This window comes from Rhinolophus hipposideros, assembly GCF_964194185.1.
Source record: "Rhinolophus hipposideros genome assembly, chromosome: 3".
Taxonomy (NCBI): domain Eukaryota; kingdom Metazoa; phylum Chordata; class Mammalia; order Chiroptera; family Rhinolophidae; genus Rhinolophus; species Rhinolophus hipposideros.
This window is the reverse complement of record NC_138049.1, coordinates 63,631,260-63,653,495: the sequence shown is the minus strand read 5'-3', so window position 1 is coordinate 63,653,495 and position 22,236 is coordinate 63,631,260. Positions and strand designations below refer to the sequence as shown.

The 22,236-nt window shown below is 36.0% G+C and overlaps 1 protein-coding gene across 1 annotated transcript; it reads left to right on the top strand.

Annotated features, from left to right (window-relative positions):
- Window positions 1-2,558: 2,558 nt before the first annotated feature.
- Window positions 2,559-20,099, top strand: SPACA1 (sperm acrosome associated 1; the record flags this gene model as incomplete). Its single annotated transcript, XM_081039320.1, has 7 exons — window positions 2,559-2,820; window positions 8,033-8,089; window positions 12,184-12,285; window positions 13,012-13,118; window positions 14,380-14,515; window positions 19,313-19,433; window positions 19,943-20,099. 7 exons carry the CDS (start codon window positions 2,559-2,561, stop codon window positions 20,097-20,099), a joined length of 942 nt encoding a protein of 313 aa, XP_080895446.1.
- Window positions 20,100-22,236: the final 2,137 nt, after the last annotated feature.

The following is a 22,236-nucleotide window of genomic DNA, read 5'->3' as shown; positions in this document are numbered from 1 at the left end:
GACTTTAACTAGATAGCATAAATTTGTTGAGGACAGATATATACTGTTTCTTATAATTTAGGTAACAATATTTTACAGGTGATTTGTATTGTTGCTATTACAGGTATTATTTTAATATTCTTTATTCCAGAGTCAAGTCTTTCAGTTCCTCTTTGAGACCCTTAATTTCCATTTGGATTCTCTTTTGAGCTGTTTATTTCATCATTAATGTCTCCTTGCATCGAATTACATACTTTAGAGTTTATTGGACTTCCTCTGACCAGAAAGGATACTATCTTCAGGAACTGTGTCCTAAATTGACTTGAAATATTCAATAATATTACCTGTGACACTACTATAGATCTTTTTAAAGTTCGTATTTGAAAGCATAACGCCTTACTTATTTTTTTAGCATTTCAAAAAAAAAAAGTTTTGACTCCTTCATTTGGCCAGAAAACAAAAGTCTTTGTGTCTCAAGATCATCCCTCATTTTCCCATTTTAATTTCCCTTGTAATCTTGTCAGGTGCTACATTTTATGGTATTTTAGTTGATATAAAATATTCCCAGAAACTCCTCACAATACCAATTTTAACTTTAATACTGACCATTGTTAGCAGTTCTTGTCTTTTCCTATTTTCACAACTAGAAGCCTCTGTGAGATTAAAATTCAAATCAAAGTTTCTACTTTTGTTTCAAATAATCTATTTTTGTTATAAGTAAGTGGATCTGAAGACTCTCCTAATATTTTTTCTGTTAGTTGTTTACTTGTTGGTCTACTGAGGCCAGATATACATATGTTCCAAAAGCCAGAGTTTATTCCTCAAGTTCACTTCGTAGTAGGTTACTCTTTATCCCATGAATCATAAGAATTTAAACATTACACCTCAAAGTATAGGATAATATATAGAAACATAGCCAAATGAGGTTTGTTACAAGCCCAGATATAAATCCGTTGAACCTCCTACTCATCAATATTCTCTTACTACCACATTGTAGCTATTAGATCAAATCAAACTTGGAATAACAAGATAAAAAATTTCAACCTTATTTTTTTTCAGTGCTTGAATGCTTGACTCCCAAACACCCCAATGAATGCTTCTTTATTGTTAACTTTAAATTACACGAATCACTAAGCACTGGATGAGCATTCTGAGGAGATCTGACTGGTGAGATCCTGCTTTGAAAATCATTTGCTGGATGATTCTGAGTGAGTCATTTAATCTCTCCATTTCTTTATCTCATTTAAAAATGAGGGTCTTGGAGTAGTAGATGATTTCTAAGCTTCTTTCTGACTCAAAGGACTCAAAGGGTCTGTGATTGTTATTTCTAAAGAAGAAATCTGAATGAATTAATAGAGCAGGCTTCTTGAAATGAACATCAATCAACGGAATTTACCAAACTTTATTTCTTTCTATGGCACAATTGGACATGTTGATACTGAACACTATCAAGAAGCTGTGGGGAATTACATTTCCTTCTACGATTTTCTACTGATTCAAGTGGGAATGCCAAGGTATTCTTGCTTCTAGTCTGAATCAACTCTAGTAAAAAACATGGCTCCTTTTTGGTAAAATAATTGATTCTTGGGTTAAATCAGTGGTGAATTAGTGGATCATTGTCAGAGTAATCTCTTAGTGCCCTACACTTGCTCGTTGCCCTTTTTAATATTTTTGTTAGTGACCTGAAGGAGACATGTTTTCCAAATCAAACTTGGGAGAAATATCTAATATGTTAAGACAACAGAATCAGGATTCAAGAGTCCCAAGGAGGCTTAAAAAATAGGTCAAAGGCAAGAGATTAGAAATTAACAGGGGCAAAGTGTAAGTCTGATACTTGGTTCCAAAAGCATCAGCTCGCCAAGTACAGAATGGAGAAGAACCAGCTTGACAAGAGTTGGACCCTCTGCCTTCCTCTCTCCGAGCTCCCCAACCTGGCACAATGAAGCCCCACACAGAGCTGAAGGCACTGCGCAAAATCTTAAAATGTAAATACATGCTCGAGCTACCATAACAATAGTGTTTAGATCGAAGGACGTGTGTGCGCCCCGCTATCATCTGTAAGTCAAGCCCCATCTGCAGAAATGGATCTAGTTTGCGGCACCACAGTCCCTCAGGCTGTGAGGACTCCATCTTGATACACGCCGACTTGCGTGCTCTGCTTAAGGAATTTGAAACCAAGTCACACGTAGAGGGAGTCACAGCGAGGAGTAAACGTAGGAAGGACGAATGTCTTTCAGGAGCAAGCAGGGTGAGCGAGAAAAGCCTAGGCGGTGCTTAGCGGGGGGCGCACGGAGGCCACGCGGGCAGCGGGCCGGGCGGCACGAGCGCCGGAAGGCGAACGCCGCGGCCTGCGCGCCGTCGTAAGTGGTCCGCGGGGCGCCGCGCAGGCGGGCCCGCTCCCGTTCCGCTGGCGCCGAGGGCCGAGGCGGCGGGCCGCGCGCCTGTGACGAGCTGTGACGCCTCAGTGGTTGCCCGGGTGCGCCGTGGGGTTTCGAAGACCAGCGGCTCCTCCCTTGGACACTTTTCGTTGAGAGCGGGCGGCTGCGACTGCGCTGGGGCGGCCGTCGGGGCCGAGAAGCATGAGCCCCGGGGGCGCAGGCTGCTCCGCGGGGCTGCTGCTGACGGTCGGCTGGCTGCTCCTGGCGGGCCTCCAGTCCGCGTGGGGCACAAACGTCACTGCCATCCAGGATCCCGGCTTGGGCGGCGCCGAAGGCGAAGCTGAAGGCGAAGGCGAGGGCGAAGCCGAAGGCGAGAACGAGAATGAGAACGAGGGCGAGGAAGAGCCGGAGAACTACATGGGCGATGCTGAGGCCGTGCCCCGGCCTGAGGCCCAGGAGGATGGTGAGGGTAGGAGGCTCCTTGCTGGGTTCCAAGGCACCTGTTGGAGGGCAAAGCCCGGCTTTGTCCGATGGCCATGAGAATTGTCCCTGTTAACACCTACAAAACCCTCTCCTAGATAGCCCCAAATGTATACATTTTTCGCATGCATAGTGGCCTTGAAGAAAGGTGTGTTAATTCTACAAAGCCACAGCAAGCTAAACAAGCCCACATCTAGAAGTTGCTACAGAAATACTGCTAAATATTGCTCCGGAAAAGGAAAAAGATGCTTCCCCCCCCTCCCCCCACCAAATGGTAGGAGTAACCTTACACCTAGGGGCATTATTTTGACTACCTTTGCAGTTAAGTTTTTCCTTCCCATTGTGGGTTTATTTGGAAGTTCCAAATTGCTTGAGGTCTTCCTCTGTTTCCACATTTGCACTTTGATTTGGAACACAATGGAATTCAGAATTCCCCTCACTGTGACACGTCTAGATAGGCCAATATGCTGATAAAACTACCCAGAAGCCCTTTATCAACTCCTTGCAGCCCTAACCTTGAGCACCTTTGCAGCGTGGTGTTTTATTTGTACGTTGGACCCACAAAGGAACGGGTGGCCTTAGAATAACATCTGTCAAGGGATCCAACTAGTGGCTTTGTTAGATGATGGTGTTAACCAAGGGAGAATGAGCCTGTGCTTGGCACATAAATTTGCCTTACTAGGGTGGCTCATTAAGCAATAAAACGTGACAAGCTGTTGTACATGTTATATTGATTAGTAACTCACATGCTAGTAGGTATAAGGTCAGTTGCAGGTTTGCAGCCATCTAAAGGGAAATGATTCCCTTCCCCCATAAATGACCCAGCTGAGATTCTTTTAATATCCTTGGCAGTCTCATGTCTCCTATACATACAGAGTAGGTTCTATATTTATCAGCCTTTCTTTTATTTCCTGATGACAGATAGTGACCCTCAGTGACAGAAAGAAATTGGCTATCTGAGGTTAATGGTGGGGTTGAGGTTTGTACTGACTTGATTACAGAGAACTTGCAGAGGTCCTTGACTTTGGAAATGTGAAAAAGAGGACTAGAGAAGAAAAGAACATGTTTTAAATAAAGCACAGTAGCGCTTGCTTCACTCTAGTTTTAAAAGTAATTGAATTAATAATTTTAGTACCAAACTGGTCAAGGGAATAGTCCTAGCTATAAATGCTAAACAGAGTTTAGGCTAAAGCCAAGTGATGGAGTTATAATGCCTTAGATTCAAATTCAAATGTAGGAAAGTTATTTATTCTCTCTCCCAGTCTTCATTTCCTTATCTGTGAACTTCAGGGAGTCCATGTACCTTCTGGAATTTTACATATACAATTTCATGCATAGCTGCTTTTTCCTGGGGAGAGTGAGAATCCAGAACTTTAATCTGAGGTATCTGACATCTGAAAATTTCCAGAGCCATTATTAAAATTTGTCCTCTTAACCCTCAGGGGACCAGTATAAAAATAGTCATCACCGTTTACTATCTCATGAACTCTGTTTTTTTACTTTTGAGTCATTTTACAAATAATTTACAAAAGTAAGAATAAAGGAATTGTGAAAACAACTTGCTTGAAATTTCAACAAGAATTTAAACATGGAAAACCCCCAATTATACTCGTTTTCCCTGGTTTTGAAGATATATGGGCAAAGTACTTTAAACACAACTGAAAGCTCATCAATTGTTATGCATGAATCTGGACTATATCCATCTTGTAAGTACTGATTCCAGATTTCAAGTACATTTCTAATAGATTCTAGTTATTAATCTTGTTCTTTTTGCACTTGCATTGTAAAAACACAATACTTTTGAAAACTATGAAGGCACATATTTTGTTGAGAAGACTGCCATATTCTTTCTACATAATTGCAAAACATTTTCATCTTAGATTTATAAACAATTAGAATTATTGGTCCAATGAATTTATTCATTTCTACATCTTCTGTTTTTTTTCCTAATCACCTTTTTATACACACCTGCCATCCTGATTTGTCTGTTTACAAACATTATAAGTAAATTTTGTGGTATAAACAACTTAAAAAAAGGAAAGAATACTGTCCATATCCTTTTAGCAAAACAGGAATCGTCTAGCTTATTTTCCCAAAATATTTCAGGATCAACTCCTTCCTGTTGAAAGACTAACCTGATGAGAATACCATATATCCTTTTCATCCTTAGAAATACAGTGTTCATTTATTGATTCTTGAATTAGAAAAAATTGATGTAGGATATTCATCTAAGATACCATCTCTCATTTTGCTTACACAATCAATTTCACAATCATCATTGGCATCTAAAATGCTACTCTATGTCTGTGTTCATCTTCTGATTCATCCAATAATTGTGAAATATTTTTCTCTATCAGTTTTCTTTTCTTTCCCAGTATGGACAAAAAGAAATAAAAGAAAAATTCTAAAATCTCAGCTGTGTTCAATGAAAGCTGAAAATAATTTGTGAGAAAGGTGCCTCTAGACTTCTTTTATATCTTCCTGAAAGATGATGTGATCCTTTGAGCAAAGCAATAAGAAAACAAAAGGTGATGTAGTAGCTATGATTTATTTCACAATTACATCATCTTTCTAGACAACTCCAACCATTCTTCCCTTTATTATTATAGTCTTTTCTAAAAATGTAGTTGGGAATAATTGATAAGTAGTACTAAAATCCATCATTATGGATGATGAAATAGCAGTGTTTCAAAATGTAGGAACAATTACCAAGATATTATGTTAGATATATACTCATAAACCTTTTATACCCATGTTCCTTTTATACCTTTTATAATATACCCATATGCCTTTTATAAATCTTAAGATTTATAAATTTATTCTTACCCTATTTACCCTTAGATTTATAAAAGGGACCAATAGTAGACCTACATAATAATTGCAAGATAGAGTTTTATTCTATAAAATGAGTTTTATCCTATATATTTTTTATTTTTCTTTGGAAGACTTCTATGGAAGAATAAAAATCATGAAATAACCTTACAAGTCAACTTTCAAAAAAGAAGCTAAAAAATTAAAAATTGGACTCTAATAGTATATACCAACAAAGGGTACTATCCAGAATTGAAGAGAATATTCCAGCATCTGGCCAGAATGACAGAGCAGGATCATGGTCTGCATCATTGTAGATGTCAAGGTTTTATCAGCACATCTAAGACCAAGTAGATTTTTAGGGAAGCCTCAGCACACTCTTGACTCCTATTGAACTCACGTTGAACTCCACTCATATTCACCTGTTCTGCTATCAAATTAAGACAGCCTATAAAGTACCTGGGGAATACCTGGGTTTTCAGCGGTGTACAGGACTTTTTATTTCTCAGGTTTCATTTTGTTATATTTGCCCATTATTCCACCCTGTCATTTTAAGATCCAGATTTATCTCCAAACATATTTGCTATCCTTTCTGGTTTTGCAGAATCCCCAGATTCAGTCAGCATGAAATCAGTATTTTCTGTCATTAATTAAAATGTTGAACAAGACAGAGTCCTGTGACACTGACACATTGACACCAACCGATTAATTAGCATCAGTGGATCTTACTGTTTAGCAAGTTACACATAAAATTTTAGTGACATTAAAACCATATTTTTTCTTTTCACTCATAGGTACACAACGGGAAATTTTGACAAATACCACACTGGAGTCCAGATACATATAATTTCCCTTGTCCCACCATTGTAGGATCCTCATTAAAAAAGGAAGTCATTGAATGACCTAATGGGCACTCAATACTCAAAGAGGAAAGGGACTCTGAAAATAATCTTACCAAATCTCTCTCTCTTTTTTTTAAAAGTTAGGAGAACTTAAGTAACCTTCCCAAAGTGGTATAGGTAGTGAATAATAGAGAGAGCTTATTGATGAAGAGATTTTTTTAGTGGTTTTTGAAAAGAGGTTATTTTAAAAAGTCTAGTACTCATTCTCCTACCTGTGTTTTCTACGTTCAAGATTTGGCTTTTAATTTATATGTCATATATTTCCAGCAGAAAGTATCCAAGCATTTCAAGCAAAAATGTCAATTCAAAATTGATTATGATAGTCCAAATAATTCATTTAATAGTCAATGTTGATTTACTTAACATGTATACAACTAGTGCTTACTATGTATTCAAGGCACTGTATTTAGTGCATATAAGTATAGAATAGAAGTATTTATGAAAGTATTTTACAGTAATCAAAATACAAAACATTTTAGGATTATATAAAGGCAATAAATATGAAATGAGTGAAGTTATATCTTAAGCATACCTATAGCTCTAAACAAGTTACAGAATGTTTTCACATACATTCTCTCATTTAATTCTCACAGTTACCAAATAAGATAGCTTATCCTTTTTCAAATTTTACTGAAGGGTTAACTAGGCCTGACAGTTTAAGTAATTTATTCAAACTCAAAACAGCTAATTAGTGGTAGAAACAGTAATTTGGACTTCAGTGCTCTTTCCCTGGTAATACTGTTGACTCACGGTACAATGACTTTTAAAAATTATCTTCTAATACTTCATTAATATTTTTTCTGTTGAGATTTTGGTCCTAATCTGAGCTATGGAGAATTGGTTATATACTACACAGCTAGTGGAATTCATGCCAAATTTCAGAAAGATTAGAAAAAGAAACACATTATGTGATTTAAAACCAATGATATTTAACTGCTTAAATACTTTTGTATTCCTAGATTATCCTGCTAAATAAAGTGTTGAAATAAATTCTTAGAAATAATTTACTATCTTAACCTGAGAATGAATAGAACCAACCTATAACATGATTTTAATGAACACGTGGTATAAAGACTTCTGTTTTGGATGGAAATGATATATCCAATTTTTTTTTTTTTTGGAGAAATAGGGACTAGAAAATAATTAGACCTTACAATTAGCTGCCTTTTTTGTGTTTTTCTGATCTTCTATAGAACTTTAACTCACCATATATTAAACTAATGAAAAAATTATTTTTAAGTTATATACAAGGTTTAAATATAAACTTTATTTGCAAGTTATTTCATAATTTATTACTTTAAAGGCTTAGGCTTCTTTTTATTTAAACAATAATAGAAGATATACTAAGAATAGTACTGCTTTTCTGATTTAATAAAAAATTTAAAATATCTGCTTCCCACATGATAAGTACTTGTATCCTCCATTCCCAAGTAAGAATAATTTTCATATAATTAAATAATGTGTTTTGCACTTTACGTTTAGTTTCAAATTCGACAGCAGTCAAAGAAGTAGAATTTGGGATGTGCACCGTTACATGTGGTAAGTAGCATAGAGCACATAAACAATATCGTAATTTTTTGGGGAGGAATGGTAAAAACTGTGGCAGTTTGTATTTGTAATTTTTGTACTCTCTCTCTCATTGATTTCTGTTTCTAATGATTCCAGTTTGGAAACTGATTGCTTTAAAAGGTTGCATATGTCAGTTCTAAGTCTTATTTTAAGCCAGCTCCCTATATTTTTTGTCACATAAACTGCCTTCAACCAAAGTAAAATTTTCTTTATCTCACAGATGTTCGGAAGATGAAAGATCTTCCAATACATCTCACAGATGTCTTCTCACATGCTTTGGTGGCAAATCTATGAAATTTGCTTATTTGTAATAGTCTGTTTTAAATTCTACATTTCTCCAATGTATATGTCATATCTTGGAAAAAAGAGGATTGGCTTTGTGGGGAAGGTAATATTCAGGGACTGTGACTTATTTTGATCATTCCATGGATGGAAATTGGCCATAAAATCTCTTATATGAGGATTGGATTAAGGCAACACATGTTTCTCAACTAGTTCAACTGTTCACCCTAAGTGCCTGAAGGGCTTGTTAAAACAGATTGCTGGGCCTATCCCAGAGTTTCGAACTCACTAGGCCTTCAGAGGGGCCTAAGAATTTATATTTCTAAACAAGTTCACAAGTGAAGTTGATACCGCTGGTTACAAGACCATCGTTTGAGAACCACTTTGAGAACCACAGTAGACTAGCATGCTGAGAAGATAATAGATAATACACAGTGAAATTAAGTTTATTCTAAATAGAATCTGCCTTGAAAAAAAAAAAGATAGTAATAGGAGGGAAAGACAAAAACCAGAGGGTAAGAAGACAGAAAATCCATGAATATCTCAATCAGAATGATTTTTTTTGGTCAAAAATTATACCTGAATTGTTTTTATTTGCAATAGCCATGTGTGTGTGTGTGGTGGGGGGGGGGGGTAAACTGTGTTAGGTAAACATAAAACTTACTATTTTAACTATTTTTAAATGTCCAATTCAGTGGCACTAAGCACGTTCACATTATTGTGCGACCATCATCACCGTCCACCTCCAGAACTTTTTCATCATCCCAAACTGAAACCTCCCCACTCATTAAACACTAATTCTCCACTTCCCCCTTTCTCAGCCTTTGGAAACCACTGTTCTACTCTTTGTCTTTTGAGATAGTTTTTAAACCTATTTTTTACCTTAACTTCTAAATGAGTGAAAAAAAATTAAACCTGTAATAAACCTGTGATTATTTATTTGCAATTTATATCTTTCTTCTGCTGCTTGATAAATTTTCATAAGAGAATTATTTTTATATCAAATGGTATTATTTTACTCTATTATTTAAAGATGTGTTTCAGAAATTATATGTTACATTTGTTCATTCAACAAACGATTCTCTGTTTTGGGGGCTTTTAAAAAACTTTTTACTACCGTGTTTACCCGAAAATAAGACCTAGCCGGACCATCAGCTCTAATGCATCTTTTGGAGCAAAAATTAATATAAGACCTGGTCTTATTTTAATATAAGACCGAGTATAATATAATGTAATGTAATGTCATGTCATGTCATGTCATGTAATATAATATAAAATACTGGGTCTTATATTAATTTTTGCTCCAAAAGATGCATTGGAGCTGATGGTCTGGCTGGGTCTTATTTTCAGGGAAACACGGTATGCGCTTGGCATTGTTTTAGTACTGGGAATACAACAGTGAGTAAAGCAGAGAAAATTCTGCCTTCAAGCAGTAGGTATTTTAGTTGGGATAAAGTGATAAATAATATGTAATATATGTAATATATCAGACGGTGATAAGTTCTAAGGGAAAAAATAAACCAGAAAAGGCAATAGTTCACATCTAAGATATTTTTTAAATATTTAAAAATGTTTTCCATTTGTAACAGAACTATACAGAGGAAAAAATGCTGTAGTGAAAATTCTATTGAACTCCCAAAACAATATTTTAGTAAGCACGTTCAAAAAGTTTTCTTTTTCTGGAATACACAGACAAATTTTTAAGTTTTACTTGGACTGAACAGAAAAGCTCACACCTACGCACATCATCGCAATGAACTGTATTTGATTAAATAAATACATAAAACACCTGCTTGAAAAATATTTATACATGTCAGAATAACTCTGTGCTTCTAGAGAAGTACCTTTCATAAATTCAAGTGGAACCATGACTGTAGTCATTCTTAGGTATTGCTTTTAATCAAAAGAAACTGTTTATCTTCCAACCTTCTATCTCCTTATCTCACATGGAATCCTCTTCCTTGCTACTCACAGTTTGGTCCAGAGACCAGCCACATCAGCATTGCCTGGGAATTTGTTAGAAATGTAGAATCGCAGAACCTACTTGAGACTTGCCAAATCAGAATTTCATGTTAGGAAGATCCCCAGGTGATTTGCATGCACTCTGAACTTGAGAAGCACTGTTGTAAATTCCAACTTTCCTTTGCCCTTGAGAATGGGTTTTATGATTACCACCTTGTAGGAGTTGAAAGAGGAAATCTGGGAGACAAGGAAACCAAGATGGACAGTTCCTTGGCCTATGACTATTGTAGTTATCATGGGTCCTGTCGACATAAGAAACGTCCAAACATGTGGGGAATTTTTGTAAGTTTATTTGAGCCAAACTGACAATTTCCAGGAAGCAAAATTTCAAGGGATTGAGAAAATGCTCCAGAGAATGGCAGTTTTGCAGCTTATTTTATACATTAGAATAAAAGGAGGATATGTAAAGAGGGTTACATGAAATCCATTGGTAGTAGATTAAGGGGGTAGGAGAAAGCAAACCAGGGAAATCTCTGGGATTGGATAAAAAGTGAAACAGAGAGACACATTGGTGAGTACAGAGTAGTTAATAATAAACATTCACAGCACATACAGATGGTATGCGGGGTACAATATAACAATGAGGGGTTATGTGGTCTCATATTCTCCTGGCCCAAGGTTGGGCCTTAAGGGGTCTGACAAAGAAGATTACTCTGACATTTCAAAAATATGTTATCTTAGATGCAAAAAGACTCTCTTATGGTAAAGACTGACCTTTGTCAAGGAAGCTACAGGCCTAGGACGTGACTACCCTCCATGACCCGCTTTTAGTTAGGAATTTTTATGTTCAAACCATCCTATGTGGTTACTTTTGGTCTCTGAGTTTGTAAGGCCTGCCATGCAGACCTCTCTGGAGCTTGTCAGGTTAAGTATGTGCGCCCGTTTTTGTCCACAGTCATTTGTCACAGAACATGTTCAGCATGTCACTGCTGCAGCATTTTATCATCTCCCTCAATTCTGGTGATGAAAAGCAAACTCAGTGGAAATTTGAGATCAGTTACTAAAGACTTGATTTCTTGTTATAAAAACGTGGCAATTCTAAAAAGAATATCTTGTTGGAAATAGAGATTTGATTATAAATACTTTGTCCTGCTATATTTATTACCAAACTAAATATTAAAAAGCATCATTTATGTTAAAATGTGATTTTGGAATTTCCTCCACAAACTCCAAATCCCCCTCTCCCTCCTAAAAGTTCCATGGTCAAATAAATTTGGGAGATCCTGTGTACTACTGTGTTTCATTAAATCTAAGACTTTATTGGCTATAAGAAGCACATTTTATACACCCCCCCCAAAAGGAAAAATGCTGCCAATTTGTGACATGCTGTCAATTGTAAGATGCATTATGATTTCAAAGATGTTAGAATACAAAAATTTTACATCTTAGATCAATGAAAGTTTATACACAATAGCACGTTAATTTATTAGCATATTAAAAGTCTCCTGCAAATTGTGTAGTAAAGAGGTCCCTTTAATTTTATTTAATGTATCTTTTTCAAATGTGTATAATCGTGGAATTCTTTTTCTTATGGTAACAACCAGAGGAACTAGTGTTTCATGTAACTTGCTTTGATAATGCTGTTTTATGAAGTAATTCAGAATGAGAAGCCTAGAAACATTCTAAACGTTATCACCTTGAATTTAGGAATTTAATTTCTGAAATTAGAAGAAAAGTCTCAAAAGAGATCTAGATGGAAAAAAAAGAAAAGATTCTCTGGAATTAGTTTTCTTAACATTTGCTGATTTCTTTTACCAAAGGTGTTGGTATTAGAGAAGTTATATTAACGAATGGATGCCCTGGAGGTGAATCTAAGTGTATTGTACGGGTGGAAGAATGCCATGGACCGGTAGACTGTGGCTGTGAGTTGGACTCTGTGTTGGTGGGGAGGCGGAGGGGGAAAGAGTTTACTCTGGGGAGATAGCCTTAATCTCAGGTTGCCGTGAAGAACTGATAGACTGAAAGGAAATCGTAATAAAACTTAAAATTCCATTTCTCTAGACAGTTTCAGCTCTGAGTAACTTTCTGTTGTTGCTTTATATTTTTCAATGATGTCTAACATTTAACATATATTCTCTGGGATACACTGTAACCTTATTGTATGCAGGGCCTATGGTCAAGCTGTCCTATAGTGAAATGCATTGGACATGTTAGTCATGACATTGTATCAATAGATTGGTCCACCCTAAATTGGTAACTTTAAGAGATGTTCTATATCATATAAAGTACACTATTCTGAGATTTCAATATTTCTAATAGAGGCCCCTAACCAGTAAATTGGAAGCCACTAGTAGACGTCAAAGCTTATAAGATCACTAAGTTGGTTGCCCTTACTATATCTCTTTTTCATAATTTATTCTGCAGAAGGAGCAGATAGCTGTGGTGTCTCCCACCTGCTGCTTTTGGTGACTTCTTCTTTGCACCCATCACTCCTCTCTGTTCTTCTATACCCAAACACTCAATAAATTTGATAACTTGCAGCATATAATTGATTTTGAAATTGGAGGTGGCTTTTAAAAGTAGTATGGTTTATAAAGCAATTTACAGTGCCACATGGTATTTGTGTATTTAATTTTTCCTTTTTTCAGGGGGTAAACCAATATCAGAAAGTCTTGAAACTGCTAGACTGGCATGTGTTCATACATCTCCTGTAAATCGTTTCAAATATGTTTGGAAACTTCTAAGGCCAGACCAAGTGAGTAATGACTATGTAATTTGGTGCTTCCTAGTGAGTTGTAAAATTTGTTTCGCAGTGTTTGATGACTGTCAGAAAATCTTTTCTTTAACAGAAGTTTGCAAAAATGAAGTTAAAATCATACAACTTTATTGTTACTAAGATTTAAGTTTTTTCATTATTTATATATTTATATATGTTTTAGGGTTAGTTATCAGAACTTAAAAACATCCATTTTATATAAAGTAGCCTATTTTGGAGCAAGGTTTTCATTTGTATACATAGGAGTTATGTAATGATAACAGTAACTAACATTAATTGAGGGCTTATTAAGTGCCAGATTGTCGTGAGCGGGATGTGGTTATCAAAGTAGCAGTCTCACCCAGGTTTGTGTCTTTCCACAACATCAGCCTTTATTAGAATAAAGCCCTGGATCTAGTCCTACTGACTCTGTTTACCACAGGCATTAACCAAGGCTCTGGCCAGAGGATGGCCCCAATAGTCAGGTTAGAGCGGTTTCACACAAGAGGGTCACACAGGTTTGCAAGCAATAGGGTTAGGCAAGGGTCTTATGACAGGAGGATGAGAGAGAGTCTGGTGTTCAGCAAGAGTACCTGTGGTGCTGGGGTTCGTAGCGTTGGGCCTCAGGCTGGGCTGGTGAGACAGTCAGGAGACAAGGCTTCAAGATCTCCGTCTGGGATGAGTGCAGATGCGGCTGTCAGCTCATCAGTGAAACCTGGGCGATGAGCCGTCAGAGAGCTCTGATTTTATGTTCAACACTGGGTGCAGTGCATCCATCTGCAGTCCAATAAAGCCGTCCAGATGGTCACACTCCACTCTGCATCTGGAGTTATCTGGTTAGGGCATTCACAAGGTATTCCTTTCACATGATGCCCTGGCATTGCTGTCACTTTGCGATTGACATAGCTATCAGAATTATTAGAGTCCATTTTGTGTTCATAATAAATGCTCTATACACAGACATACGCCGAGTGTTAGTGTTTCTTTTAACACACAAAGCAATCCTATAAGGTAATTCCTATCACACACCCATTTTACAGATAAGTAACTGAAATGCAGAAAGTAACTTATTCTAGGTCATACAGGCAGGAAGTGGTAGCATTGGTACTTGATGTCTGGTTTGTCTGACTGTAAAATTCATGTGCATAATTAATTACTGTCCCAGACTGAGAGACAATGACTCTTTTTGACAGGAAATAAAATTGTTTGCTGATCTTATGTTTACATGAAGAGTGTTGATACTTTTTTTCTTTTAAAATAGCAACCCATTGTACTTGCAAATGATTCAGCAATCCTGGATGTACACAGGGAAACACATCCCTTGGCTTTTGAGTGTGATACCTTTGATAATAATGAAATAGTAGCATCTATTAAATTCACAATCTATACAACAAATGGTAAGTGCCCAGCAATGTTTTGGTTTCCTCATATCTCAAACTTTAAAGAGACCTGGGGGGCTTATTGAAACACAGATCCATAACCCCGCCCACCAAGTTTCTGATTCAGTAGATTTTGGGTGGGGCTGACACAAGAATTTGCATTTCTAACAAGTTCCCAGGTGCTACTGGGAGACCACAATGTGAGAACCACTGGTATACCATTTAGACTTTCTTACAAGGTAGTGCTTAATTTATTTTTCACAAAGTAAAGCCAGATGTGCCTTACTTTGGGAAACTGGTGTATTCCTGAAGTATCTCCAAAGAATAGTCCTCTAACTTGTATTATATTCTTACTTTTACTTCTATCACTAAAGTGAAAATGGATACATGGAATTCTTATGTATGCTAACAAAATTTTTTGTACAGTAAATAAAATTAAGAAACATTATGTCAAGGCATGTCTCTTTGAAAATTATTCATTTAAAGAAAATGTTTTTGATGAAACAATAATAGTCATTGATATGTCACAAAAGGCAAATCTTGTCCTGAATGTAATTTTACATGTTAGAAATTACTTCCCTTGTGAAATGGATTCATGTGCATGTCCTTTCAATTTAAACTATGATGTCTTTTACATCCAAATAATTATTTCTTTTTATTCAGTTGCTCTTAACTGTTTTTATTGTTGTCGTCATCTTTGTTGTTAGTATGGGGGATTGGTCCTACGGTGTTTTGGAATCCAATCAAGCTCAAGAGGCTTTTCCCAGAAAAATACCCACATTTACAAACATGCCAAAAGTTACCTGTAATTTTAAGGGAGTTCATGGATTTCTTGAAGCTATTTCTTAATCCCAAGTGAAGAATTTATGCTGTAGTCTAGAGATGCCATACAACAACATAGCACCTTTTATTGAAATGAAAACAAGCTAAAATATTTTGGGGGTGGTTTTTAAAAATAAACTGTAACGTTTTTTGATGTGTTGTCTAGTGTCTTTGAAAAACATCTTTATAGTGAAGGCTAATAATCTTACTCCTATGTTGGATATCAGGTGTTATTAAAAGGATAATTTCAACAAGGTGCTATAAAAGCAAAAAAGGACCAAGCATCATCAAACTAAAAAATATCTAATTGAGTCCTAGTTCAGGACATCAAAAGTTTTGGGGGCCATTTTCAGTTTTTGTCCTCATAGCCTGGTCCTTGTAAGACAACTCAGTGGTTAGCTCTTTCCGTGATTAGAAGACAACATGTATTTGATAGTATATAAGCTAAGGGCTGGAACACGGACCCCAAAATGTCAGCCCTTAAGTGAGACAAAGTTGATTCTTCTTCCGTAGCACTCTAAGGCTGGTGGGATAGCTCTGCCATCTCAATACATGTACTGGTTAAACGATAAAGTGTTTTCAGAACACTTTGATATCTATTAGTTTCTTTTTAAAATGACAATTGGGTACACCATGTGACAGACCCTTTTGGTTGTTTAGACATCAAACAACTGTGTTGGCTATAAATGTGCACACAATATGGTACTGGCTTGAAACAAATACATACTTGAATATTTTTAGGGTAAATATGATTTAGTTAATGAAAATTTCCTATCATATTAGATTTTTCATTTCCACAATACTTGTCCTTCATAATTAGGCATTGTTTTGGATTGAATTGTATTTCCCCTAAAAAGATATTTTCAAGTCCTAACTTGTAGAACCTCATATTTGGAAACAGGGTCATTGCAGATATAATTAGTTCAGTTAAGATAAGGTCATACATACATACTAGAGGGGGTTTTTGATCTAATATCACTGGTATCTTTATAAGAAGAGGAAAATTTGGATATAGACAGAGAGAGAGAGACTAGAGGAGAATGCCACGTGAAGACACAGAGACACATGGCGGGGTGGGGAGGGTTGGCGGGCGAAGACAACAGAGTTGTCTTATGAAAACGGAGTCAGAGATTACAGCCAAGGACATCTACCAGAAGCTGAAGAGGAAAGGAAGGATGCTCCCCCAGAGTCTTTGGAGGGTACATGGCTGTACAAGTACCTTATGTTCAGAATTTTAGCTTCTAGAACTAGGAGACAATACATTTCTGTTGTTTTTAAGTCAACCAGTTTGTGGTACTTTGTGATGGTGGCCCTAGGAAACTAATACAGACATAGGCTTAATTTTAGTAAAAAGTGAGCGCATCAAAATTCAGCCTGTTTTTTCATTGGAAAATTTCAATAGGAACTGCAGCCTTTTTGTTGTTATTATATATTGTCCTTGTAAGAAATGTCCAAACTTACAGAGAATTTTTATAAAAATTTATTTGAGCCTGAAAGAGGATACACCTGGAAGTAAGAGCTCAACCGACTGAGATAAATGCTTCAGAAAATAACAGTTTGCATTTTTTTTTATGCATTTGAGATTAAGGAGGGAACATAAGGGAGATTACATGAGGGTGGGAGGAAGCAACAAGGGATGGGATTGCAGGACAGTTAAGAATCTGTGCTGTCTTGGGGGTGTTTAAGGTTTATTTCAAAGATGTATTAACCCAGCTAGCTGCACAGAAACAATGGACAGGGCTTGGTTAAGGCAAAGATAAACCTTTTACTAAAAGTTATATACTCTGGGGCATGGCTACCGACTGTGACCTGTCCAATTAGGAATTTATGACTAGATCACCACGTGAGATTACTTTCCACAGAACCTCCTTTTCTGTCCACAATATAAAAGTAATCTAAGTGACCCTTGCAAGAAGACTGCTATTGAAATGAGCTAAAATCTTCATACCCCTCATTCTCCACCCTGTCTTGGCTAGTATGGGAGTAGTGGATTAATGGAAAGGAGTTTTGGATTTCTTCTCAGGTTTTAATCCTAAAACATATCTTTTTTTTGAGCTTAAAAATCCCTCTGCTTCTGTAAACCTAAAATTATCAAAGGTAAAAAGATTTTTAAAGTCCAACAATGTTGGAATATAAATATCATGTAATTTCTCTATCATATGTGGAAGATATCAATTTGGTGATCATTAAATTGAATGTATAACTCTAGAATTACTAAGGAAAATGGAAAATTATACTCTGTGGTATTTAAAGTGTAAAAAGAAAAGTTCAGACAAATAAACGGTTGAGATTGTTCATATAGTAGACTACTTCTGATACAATGGTACTTACCAAAATTAAATATTAAAATACATAAAACATAGCTTGCAGAAATTATTAAATCTCCTTGGACATTGTTTTACTTGTCAGTATGATTCAACAGTTGCATCTCTTGTCCTTCCCCACCTAAATATTTTATGATTGTATGATTTAGGGACCAGGAAGAGCCACAAGAAAACTGTATAATTCACAAAATGAGTAATACTTGATGTCAATTGGCTTTTCACCAATTACAATGTAACAATGTTATATGATAGGCTGGCTTTGTCTCTTTAATAGCCTTATTTTCAGGAAGAGCAGAAAGATATAGGAAAGAATAACTGATTTAAACGCGATGTGTGGGTATTTGTATAAAAAAGAATGAGTTTCTATACCCTCCCTTACAATATATACAAAAATTAAAGATGTAGCATAGTCCTGAGTGTAAGAACTAAACCCATAAAGCTTTAAAAAGGAAACATAGGAGAATATCTGCATGATTCAGGAGTAGGCAAGGGTTTCTTAGATATGACTCAGAAAACAATCACCATAAAAGGAAACATTGGTAAAGTAGGCTTCATTAAAAGTAAAAACTTCAGTTCATTAAAAGAAACCATTAAAAAATGAATAGGCAAGCCAAAATCTGGGAGAAAAATAATTATAAAACATGTACAGTCAGTACAATCAATTTAGGAAAAGATCTTGCAGTTTCTTGGAAAACTAAGTGTCCCTCTACCCTACAAACCAGCAGTTCCACTCTTACATATTTATCCAAAAGAAATGAAATATGTGTTCACAAAATGACTTCTACAGAAATGTTCATAGCAGTTACTTTATAATAGCCCCAACTGGAACACTCTTAGTATCCATCAGTAGGAGAATGAATATTTAAACAAATTGAGGTATACTACTCATTAATAAAAAAAAATTTAAAAAAAAAACCAGTAAAAAAACTAGTGATACATGTGCCAACAAGGGTGAATTTCTAAAATATTATACTGAGTAAATAAGCCTTACACAAAAGAGTGCATAGCATATGTTTCCATTCCTATGAAGTTCTGGAACAGGCAGAACTAATCTATGGTGAAAAAGAAAATGAGGACAGTACTTGCCTCTGGAGGATGGGGCAGGGATTAACTGGGAGAGGCTCGGGGGAACTTTTTGGGGTATAGTAATATTCTGTGTCTTGATAGGAGGTTTAAATTACACGTGTGCTTGCATTTGCCAAAACTAAACAAATGTACATTTAGGATCTTTCAGCTCTTCGATCTGAAATTTTACCTCAAAAGAAAATACATAAATAAATACTGAACTCTGGTTAATGATATGCCTTGTTGAAAATTTTTGCGAAAAGTATGTAGACATCAGCAAATTATGTTGAAATGCATCAAAAATATAAGATGTATTAATGGATTGATAGAAGCATGAATAAATAGATAGTAAAATATTGATGGTAGTAGCTACCGTAGGTGGTGGGACTGTAAGATGTTCATTGTCAAATTCTTTCAACTTCTGCATGTTTGAAACTGACATTTTAAACATGCAGAGCAAGTTAGTTAATAACTTTCTTTCCACTGATTCTTTTTGCATATTTCTAGAGTTGTTTTTCAGATATAAAGTTTCAATTTAGATGTCTATTTCTTTTTTTTCTTTCTAGTAGTAATAATAATCATCAGGTGTGTGTTTTTTCTCTAGAATTGCAGATGAAAAGATCAAGGCAACCAGACACTGATGCAGTCCTAGTTTTTGTGCTGACCATAGGAGTAGTTCTCTGCATATTTGTGATTTTTGTACTGATCTTCATAATTATAAACTGGTAGGTGAAAGACTGAAACTGAGTCTCACCCTTGACTGATGTCCTTCTATCTGCCCCTCCCTTGTCCCATGAATCGAAAGCCCTATCATTGATGCTTCTCACGTGTGTCTTCAAACCGTCCAACTCCTGTAATTCCTCCTGCGACTGTCCAGGCTACCTAATCTCATGACTTGCTTCCCCAGTCATGAGAGAGCTTTTAAATGCAATTTTTAAATTTTTGCATAGTAGTTGCTAAAAAAAAAAGTTTATTGAATGAATATTTGTGTTGTCAGTTGTAGTTATCACAAGTCTAACATTTGGTTAATTGTAATCTACCAATGCATTTATATGAAAATATTTCTAATAGTTACATGAGTATCACACCCTGATACATCTGAGGGCTCACTTATTATCACAATGTAACTGTTGCACCACAAACTGGAAATATATTGTGACTAAGGATGCACTTTTACATAGAGAAAACTAAACAGAAATAGATTCATAAGAGATTTTTTTTGTTTTTGTCCCAGGGCGGCAGTCAAGGCTATCTGGGGGCCAAAAGCCTCAGCTGCTGAGATACATTCTGAGCTGAGTTCAATGAGATACAAAGATTCAACTTCTTTTGACCAATCACCAACAGAAATACCTGGACAGGAAGATGATGCCTTAAGTGAATGGAATGAATGATGTATGGATGATATATAACAAACCAAAGGAGATTCAAGCATATCAGATTCATTATTATAAAAATAAAATATATAGTGAAATACTTTAATAATATTGCAGGTGATTTACCACAGTCTAAAGGTAATACAACATGAGAAGAGGCTGTTTTAATCAGTGCATCTTTGTGATGGAATTATCTAAGACTATTTTTAATTTGTTTTCAACATTTACCATTTCAGATGATCACTTGGTACATTTATCTAGATGTACACACAAACAAAATCTTCTAAACACATTTTTTTTATGACTTTGATCACTTCTAAGTTGATTTTCCTGTTCTGTCTCAAGCAAGAAGAATGTAATGTAGAAGATGCCTTGCATATTAGACTTTATCTCTGCTGGGAACACTCGTTTGAACTTGCTAAAGCTAATCATATTTTATGTAATTTTTTAAGATTTTTATTCAAATATCGCTAACATCCAATATTACATTAGTTTCAAGTGTACACAATCATTTAACATTTATAATCTAAAGAAGTGATCACAAGTCCAGCAACCATCTGACACCGTAATATGTAATCTCAATATTATTGACTATATTCCCCATGCTGTATGTTATATCCCATGACTTACTTGTTTTATACCTGGAAATTTGAATTTCTTATTCACCTTCACCTTTTCCCCACTGTTGTTAATTTCTCAACTACAATATTTAATATTATTTTATATTAATTTCAGGTGTACAGCATAGTGGTTAGACATTTACATAATTTAAGAAGTGATCCTCCTGACTAGTCTAGTACCCACCTAACACTATACATATGAGGTCTGACAATTAAGTTCGTGAACTTGGTGCAACAACGTTGCTAACCTTTTTTGGATATCAGAGGGATTATTCATTATGAATTTGTACCAACTGTACAAACAGTTAACCAAGTTTACCATTTGGAAGTGCTGAAAAGGCTGTGTGAAAAAGTTAGATGACCTGAGCTTTTCCTCAACAATTCATGGCTCTTGCATCACGACAATGCACCAGTTCACATGGCACTGTCCTTGAGGGGGTTTTTAGCCAGTAAACAAATAACTGTATTGGAATACCCTCCCTACTCACCTGATCTGGCCCCCAATGACTTCTTTCTTTACCTGAAGATAAAGAAACTATTGAAAGGAAAATATTTCGATGACATTCAAGGACATCAAGGGTAATACGACAACAGCTCTGATGGCCATTCCAGAAAAAGAGTTCTAAAATTGCTTTGAAGGGTGGACTAGGCACTGGCATTGGTGCATAGCTTCCCAAGGCGGGAGTCTTCGAAGGTGACCATAGAGATATTCAGCTATGATGTATGCAGCACTTTTTCTAGATGAGTTCGTGAGCTTAATTGTCTGATCTTCGTAGTTATTACCATATGATTGACTATATTGCTTATGCTTTGCTTTACATCCCTGTGACTATTTTATAACTCCCAATTTGTACTTAATGCCTTCGCCTTTTGCACTTTGCCCCCCACCCCCTCCCATCCACCGTGTTTCTCTGAAAATAAGACCTAGCCAGACCATCAGCTCTAATGCGTCTTTTGGAGCAAAAATTAATATAAGACCTGGTCTTATTTTAATACAAAATCAGGTCTTATATAATGTAGTATAAGACTGGGTCTTATATTAATTTTTGTTCTAAGAGACACATTAGAGCTGATGGTCTGGCTAGGTCTTATTTTTGGGGAAACGTGGTATCACCCCAATAAATCTAGTTCCCATTTGACACCATACATAGTTATTACTACCAGGGTGTGAAAAATATATACAAGTGGACAGTTTGGTCAACATTGCTCAAGCAATAGTTTGCTGTAATCAGAAGTGTGGACACTGATGGAAACCATTTTGAGCACCTCTTGTAATTGCAGACGTCAAACGTGACTTGTATTCGTCTTTTGTTATCAGTATATATTGAGTATGACAATTTAAATATAATTTTCCTTTCTTAAAATGTATACATGTTTTTGGCATCCTCTTTGTGTGTTATTGACTATGTTCCTTATGTGATACCCTACATCCCCATAACTACTTTGTAACATAAAATTTGTACTTCTCAATGCCTCCCCCTTTTTCACACTGCCCCCAAGCCTTCTCTCATCTGGCAACAGTCAAAATGTTCTCT